The sequence below is a fragment of the Colossoma macropomum genome, unplaced genomic scaffold (genome assembly GCF_904425465.1).
Source record: "Colossoma macropomum unplaced genomic scaffold, Colossoma_macropomum, whole genome shotgun sequence".
Taxonomy (NCBI): domain Eukaryota; kingdom Metazoa; phylum Chordata; class Actinopteri; order Characiformes; family Serrasalmidae; genus Colossoma; species Colossoma macropomum.
Window position 1 is genome coordinate 19,289,291 of NW_023494792.1, and position 7,547 is coordinate 19,296,837.

At 42.1% G+C, this 7,547-nt stretch overlaps 1 protein-coding gene across 2 annotated transcripts; it reads right to left on the reverse strand.

Moving 5' to 3' along the window:
* Positions 1 to 186: 186 nt before the first annotated feature.
* adpgk (ADP-dependent glucokinase) lies at positions 187 to 6,525 on the reverse strand. Of its 2 annotated transcripts, none has more exons than XM_036576416.1 (8): positions 6,184 to 6,525; positions 5,117 to 5,364; positions 4,695 to 4,920; positions 4,064 to 4,126; positions 3,620 to 3,740; positions 3,177 to 3,373; positions 1,351 to 1,449; positions 187 to 1,025 (listed from the first exon to the last, which is right to left on the reverse strand). In XM_036576416.1, the coding sequence occupies exons 2-8, from the start codon at positions 5,347 to 5,349 to the stop codon at positions 459 to 461; spliced, it is 1,506 nt and encodes a 501-aa protein (XP_036432309.1). In that variant the 5' UTR covers positions 5,350 to 5,364; positions 6,184 to 6,525; the 3' UTR covers positions 187 to 458. The 2 variants fall into 2 exon arrangements, with proteins under 2 accessions (XP_036432309.1, XP_036432308.1); XM_036576415.1 differs by having other exon boundaries at positions 187 to 1,028.
* Positions 6,526 to 7,547: the final 1,022 nt, after the last annotated feature.

A 7,547-nucleotide genomic window follows, 5' to 3' on the forward strand; every position in this document is an offset into this window, starting at 1 on the left:
TATTTCTCATGTTGGGGTTCTACAGGAATCTAAAGGATTTTTTTCTCCATGTTCCATAGCAGCTCGGAGTTTCTGCATCATGTTCAAAGGCAGGTGAGATTTCACATCTCTTCACTGTAGTAGTCAGCAGAGGTAAAACAATGTGTGTGGAGTGTGGAGGAGGGGAGAAAAAGGAAAAGGACAGTATTCAGCAACAAAGGAGGAGAAGACGGCGCACCAATTTTGCTCACTAAAACAAAAAAAAAATCTCATTCCTGTACTCTTCAAAAGCATTTTTTCTTCCACTGTTCTTGTCAGCAAGCACTGCTTGCAATGAGGGGTGAATGAAAGGAGGATCCATCCATCCATCCAGCTGGTTCGATGCTTAGCAGCTAGCAATTGAAGACAGCGTCAAGAATAGATTTAGTCTTTAAAAAAAAATTAGAACTGGACCTCATGGAGTGATCGTCAATACTGACTTACTGCTCAGACAGTGGCTGGAGTGCAATCTCAGAGTACAGCAGTCCCTCTGCTGAGATAGCGTCCCCCAGCCCAACTGTCCGGAGTGGTTGCTTACATACCAGTACTGGACTTAGATGGAACGACACGTTCCCCCTTCGCCACACAGTAACTGGACTGGATGGGTCCAAAACCAAGCTCTGCCTAGGCTCGGAAAAAGAGCTGTAGAAGCTCAGTGGCGCTTTGAGCACCACCTTGCTAACATCCACAGCCTGTAGGCCACATGCCTGACTGCTGGCCACACGTGCCCCAGCTGCTACTGCTGCCTGCTGGTTCGCCCAGTGACCGTCCACAGTAGCCAAGATGTGGTAGGCCAGAGTGTGGAAATGAATTCGGGTCAGATCAGCCTCAGACTCCGGGTCAGCCCTGCCGTGCTGCTCCAGGACCCACAGGAGGATGTCAGTGACACGGCCCACATCAGGTATGCTGTCCCAAGCAGCAAGGTCAGAGTGAGGACCCCCTCCAGCCTGTGACAGGAACAGCAGCTCCTGCTCGTTCAGCCCGATGGAGTTGACGATGGGCATGACCTGCTAACAGAAGAGCCCACAATACTGAATGTGGTACATATGCTGATTGGTCACGGCAGGTAAGGCACTTGTGGCAGCTGTCAGAGATCACATAAAGGAACAATTCAATGAAATCCACCAATCCATAATGTTCTCACCTTCACCTAACAGCTTTGATGCAACTTTGACTTCTCTGCTCAGGAGAATAACTATTGATACAATGATCATGTTTAGTTTTGGCTTAGATTGACAATATGAGTGTCTCACACGCATCACTCTCTACTGTGCTACTTTCTAATCCATATGTAAGGGGTGTAAGAAACTTCTGCTAAACCTACACATTTACCTCCTTCATGATGCTGCTCATGTAGTCTTTATCAGTCATGCTGGCCAGCTCTAGATGTATGGGCACCTCATTACGGACATCTGAGATGGCAACCACGGCCTGCAGGGAAACAGACAAAACACACCTTCAGGCTCAGACAGGCAGAGAAACAGCACAGTGTTTTGCCACTCATCAGCTTCAAATTACAAGCTTCTATCTGCATTCAGTGTAGTTTGGAAATATTGAGGGTCAAAGAGTTCACTTTCAAAATAGCAAAACTCTTACACAGTACAATCGCCCACGTCTTTACCAAGTCAGTGTCTTGAAATACTTTTGACCACTGAATGTTAATCTTAGGATATTTGGAAATAGTCTTTTCTGGAATAAATCAAACGTAGACAAAAGCTTTTAATTCTCTTTTAGAAAAAGCTCTTTTAGAAATGTGTTTATTTTAAATAAATATAAATTTAGAACTGTAAAAGTTCTTTCTGCAAATAAACCCACCCTGTAATGGAAACATCACCACACTGTTCAAGATTCAAACTCTATCCTCATGAATTCTTAAAATACATTAAACGTAAATGAGAAATATCAAGAAATAAGCATCAGAACAGGTAAATTTTACAGCATACATCGATTGTACTACATCAGTGTGATGTATTTATTACTAAGTAATGTATTTTACTATGTACGTATTGTGCTATGTACACTACATGCGTATAAGAATAGCAGCATAATGACAAAATAAATATATTGCGCTACATCATACTACATATTTATCACAGTACATAACATCACAGAGAGAAAGACAACACACAGTCTCTCCGCCACTGTGTGTTGTCTCTCTCTCTCTCTCTGATGTTTGTGCCTATATTTCACTGCCACCGTCTCCCTGCAGTTATCTTTAGTCTTGTGTCTTAAGTTAAATGTTTAAAATGTAAATATATGACATTAGTTTAGCTACCTAATATAACTTTGGTAGCTACCTTGCTGTTTTGCAGATCAGGTAATTTTGCTAAATAAGCTGGATATTAGTTAGCTAGATGGCTAAGTAACAAAATCTAGATGGGGAAGATAAGTTAGTTTAATTTAGTATTTAATTTTTCGAGCAAATATGAACCTACAAAATGTCAATATTGGCTGATTGACAACTGATTCTTGAATTTAGCATTTAGTTAGATGCAGATGATAGATAGTTCTGTGTTTGCAATTTAGCTAGCTGGCTATTAATCTGATTAGTAAACATTAGCACCTGCTAACTAAATAACTGCTTCTAACTTAAATAAACCTATATTTAAAAGTGAGTTGGTCAATTGGCCGTATTAATTCCCTTTCATATTACTTTGTGCTACTATGATTACATATTAAATCGTTTAAAAAAAAGTCTAAAGGGTCATTTAACCAGGCTTCATAGACAAGCTACTAAGCCTAGCACACAGGTTATTGCTGAGCTTGGGCACATGGGTAAAACATTAATTTTTAAGGGGTTTCCACTATTGATTAGCTGCACTGCTTGGCTGCTGTACATAGGACTGTCTAACGCCAACATAGTACGCCATTTTGAAGAAGTAACCTTTTACTTTGGCATTTTTAAATAGACACTATGATCCTTTTTTAAAACAAAAGATTCCCCACAGCAATAAACTGTTAACTACATGTATGTTACTCAATTTTGACAAACATTCAGACAGAATTTTATAATTCTAAGCCCACAAAATATTTTGCACTATGTACTCCAGGACCCTGATGCACAATATGCCATGGTGTCAATGTTACAGCAGACAATGGTCTGATCTCATCAAAAATCTGCAATCCCAGCACACCCAGAGTATTTCAAATGTACAAACCTCTTTGAGTCTGTCCTCCCACAGCTCCCGGCCCATGCCCTCCATCATGTGGAGCCCAGAAAGCACCACCAATCCGGGCTGGAACTCCTCCAAACTAGCCACGAAAGTCTCCAAGGTACTCATCTCACCATTGGATACATCATGGGAGAAGATGAAGCGGTTGGCCTGAGGAGCTTGTGTCGATCCCCACTGCTCCCCTAAGCACACACAGTCCAACAGTTCACACTACAGACTACAGATGCAGTTTGTACCTATGTGAAAACAGTCTAGAACAACATCTGACTACAAAAGCAAATCGCAATATTACAATGATAAGGAACACATTTTAGTAAAATGATCAATAACTCAATGTTGGCAAATTTCTTACTTGACCAAGTAATACGCATAACTCATATAGGCCTTTTTGTACAGTAATGAGTTAATAAACAGGAGTACATCCTGACCTGCCTTGTACTCCAGAATGAGGTGGTATTCATCAGTCTCCTGCAGTGATTCCGGTGGTACTATTATCTGCTCATCCAGGAGCTCGTGCAGTTTAGGCCCAACAGGGCCACACAAGAGGACCTATGGGAAACCCACTACATTTAAAAACAGGAAATGCTACACCATCAAATGATCTTGTTAAACAAACTAGATTTTTAGAACAGACAAACACAAAAGACAAATACAATCTGACAGGCTCTTTAGAATGATCAGATAAACAGGTGTCAATCACAATTATGCAAACAGAGAACTAGACACACCAAACCACAAGTAAATAGGCAGTGTTAGTTCATACAAGGTGTGCAATTCCACTGACTGTGTTTTTATTAAGGCTTAATACAGAAAATCTACACTCAAAACTTCAAGCAAATGTGAACTTGCTGTGGCATTATTTGTCTACTCACCACAAGCTCTGGATAAGAGGCGAGTTTCTGCCCAATCAGAGCTGCATTTCCTCCCACATAGAGCTACAGTGGAGGGAAGAAGGAAACAGGAAGCCACTGATTATGAAATATCCTCCATCATGCATATGAATTTTAAAACACCCAGAAGGCATTGTGCCTAACCATAAGCTAGAGAAGTGACAAGTGAACACAGAGAAGCAAGACCTGAGCCTATTGCTACAACTATTAATTACTGTCAACTTAGCAGAATTACATTTGACACAGAAACTCAATCCTCGATGGGCTCAGCTTTCATTCAGTATTAAAACTGAGTTCTCTCGGGTCAGCACTTTCTTTACAGACAATACCAAAATTAGCCACACAAATCTAATGATCCTGTAAAACTGGTCAAGCCAGCTTTGATTCAGTGTGGACAAACTAGAATGACCAAGTCTGGCCCCACCTATCAAAAGGTGTCTGTAAACAGCTCCCTTCAGAACAAGGCAGGTATTCCACTGAGTTAGACTATAGTAATAAAAGAAAAGGTTGGGCTGTCCTGTCAGTAATTAGACTGTCCTCTTACGACAAAATCCTCTGCTGTAGAGGTGAGTAAAGGGCCCAACCCTAAACGACACTAGAATACACATTCTACCTGGGCACCAGGATATTCAGAAGCAGCCCGAGCAATCCTTTGAAAGACTTCTTTATCTGAGAAGAATCGTTCTGCAGCAGCCCCTCTTTCCATGTAGTGAATGAAGGTTTCTTTCAGGTCCTCTTTTGAGTGTAGTACATCATGGTCACTGCCTGATCCAGGATCGACAGCCAAAGCCTGGAGCAACCCTACCCCCGACACCACCACGTCAATACAGGCATTTACCCTGAGGGAAGAGACCGGGGGGACTTAATCATTCTGCATGTACACATCATCGTTTCAAAACTTGAGGCTTTCACTATTTGCTACTAAGCCTCAGTAAATTCAGTTTATGAACATCACTAAAAGGAGAACATGACTAAAAGGAGAACGCTGAGGATGAACTATTTCTTTATTTTGTCCATCGTGTCCCAGAAACTCACCCAACCGCTATTCGACCCCATTGTCTTGTAGGAGCAGTGATGAGGCTGTCCCAGGCCCTGGAGATGGCTTCTTCTAGAGAATGAGTACTGGGTTCATACTGCGTGGAGATTAGCGACCAGGGAAGGGACTGGGTGACAAACTGCAGCATGTGCTCTGGTAGCTCTGGGTTTGTGTGATAGAGGTACCCTACTGCAAGGGCTAGCAGAGCCACCAGCACAGCCTTCCTCCACATGGTTCAGCAAAGGTTCTGAAAGTGAAACACAGGACACAATACACATGAAAACAAGGATCACAACACACTTTTTCCTGTTTTGTTGTCTCTTGAGTGCGTGCTAGCACTGTGAAATCCACAGGGCAACATACTCAGCATGCATGCAAGACAGAACAGCCTAATTAAATGTAATTAGGCCTATTTTTACACAGCTCCTTTGTTCTTATTTAAAGTGAATGAATTAAACTCTACACCAAACGAGCAGAGGCGTTAATATTAGGCTACTCGTTAAAGGAGGTCAGTGCTACTCACTGCTGACTTGCTATGTTTAGCCATTCATTACTGTACAGGAGAGCTGTGAATGAGACAGAGCAGAGCTGACCCAATTAACTGCCTCCACGACTAGTGGTTAAGTAGTTCGTTGCTCGGCAGATATAAAAAGCTGACAATAAAGCAACTTAAATCTGACATTCACCGGGTTTGGCGCTGTGGCTAATAAGCTAACGTTAAGCTCTCAGTTCTGATGTTGGCTAACCTCCCTCGCTAGCTAGCTAGCTGGCTTAGCCCTCTGGCTTCAAAGGCAACTTAACGGCAAATTAAAACCATATGGACAAAATATTGCCCAAACCTCCAGTATCTTTGGAAATACCTGAAATAATTTGTTGCTTGCTGCCAAACAATATACACAGAGAAAATAGCGTCAATGAGCTAACGTTAACAGGCTAGCGTTATCAAACACATCCAGGTACAGCTTGTCAATTTGGCTAGCTAGCTAAAACTACACCAGGCAGTGCTAATCTGACTGGACACTGCGAGGCACTTTCTCTCTTGGGTCTAAACGTACTGCACACTCACCTGAGAGACAGGTATGAACGCCAGGGCTCCCTGAGTGAAATTGTGAGCTGAGAGAAAACTGTATAGCCACCGCTGCTCCGAGGACCCGGCGGCGCCACGTCTGACTACGGAAGGACTCGGCAGCAACTTCACTTCAGCTACTCAGAGAGGCGCGGTTACTGAAGGAGATACGCAACCTAATGGCGGAGTAGAGACTGTGAAACGCAAAAACACCAGAGTAACCCGAGGTCGGTGCGGGTCTGTTACTAATCCTCTGATAAGACTGTGGAGCTGGTCGAAGCTCCGGCTGGGAGGCCACTGGGCCCAGAGTTTATAATATTAATAACGGGCATGTCTGCGTTCTCCTAGCCAAAACATACTCCACTGTAGCCCTTAGAGGTGTGCGATGTGATAAAAATACAATATCGCGATACTTCAAGAAATGTTCACGATAAACGATATGTCACGATACTTATTTTTTCAGCTGTCTAACCAGTTGGAACAGAGAAAAAAGAATCAGTAGTGCTGCATTTAAAATATACTATCAAAAACTATTAATGCAATGTTTTTTTATTCAATATTTCACATGCAGTGTAGCACTAAATCCGGGTAGATGGGACCGATTTTGCTCTCTTTGTAATGAGTTAGACAGTTGGTCAGTGTCCTGCAATTATTGATACACACAATATGAAAAGAGGATATTATGACATAATTTATCACAATATTATACAATAGTTAGTTCTGGCCACGCAGGCTATTTCGGCATAACATCACAGGTTTGTCACAAGCACTGTATTACTCCGCTAAGACGCTGTTGCTAAGCAACAACTTTGACAGCTGTAGGGGATGCTCAAGCCATTTGAAAGTTTTTACTTCTTACTTCGCCACAAACAGAAAATGGATACTTTTAAGATCACATTTGACCGACAGCCGATTTGGTCAGAATCTGAAAATGAGACCACACTAAATTCCTAAACTGTCATCACCACTGAGCAGCTTTTCAGTCGGCAGCTGTGACAGAAGAAAACCTAAACAACCTGGAATTAGCCAGAAATGAACCGAATACCATTCGCCAAACGTGTAGTCTCATCTTCAGAGTCTGACCAAATCGGAGTGAGCCATAAAACTGCCACAATAAAAAATAAAAAAGCTGCTCAGTGGTGATGACAGTTTGGGAATGTAGTGTGTGGAGCTGGAGAATGAACTGCTGGCTGTGCAGCGAGTGAGTGGAGCTCATTATTGTGATGTAGCAACGAGCTGCTTGTTAAGGAACTATAATTTGGTGGAAGGAATTGCTAACATTAAAACATATTAAATGCCGCGTTCACGGCCCAGTTTATTAATTTATTACTATATTTATTTAACTGTTGTATAAAAGCCTTCGG

Excerpts from the sequence above, each read along its gene's own strand:
- adpgk (XM_036576415.1), bottom strand. The coding sequence starts at position 5,349 with ATGTGGAGGAAGGCTGTGCTGGTGGCTCTGCTAGCCCTTGCAGTAGGG. Across the intron at positions 4,921-5,116 it reads TGGGGTCGAATAGCGGTTGG|GGTAAATGCCTGTATTGACG; the intron begins GTGAGTTTCTGG and ends CTCTTCCCTCAG. Across the intron at positions 3,741-4,063 it reads CCTCTTATCCAGAGCTTGTG|GTCCTCTTGTGTGGCCCTGT; the intron begins GTGAGTAGACAA and ends GGTTTCCCATAG.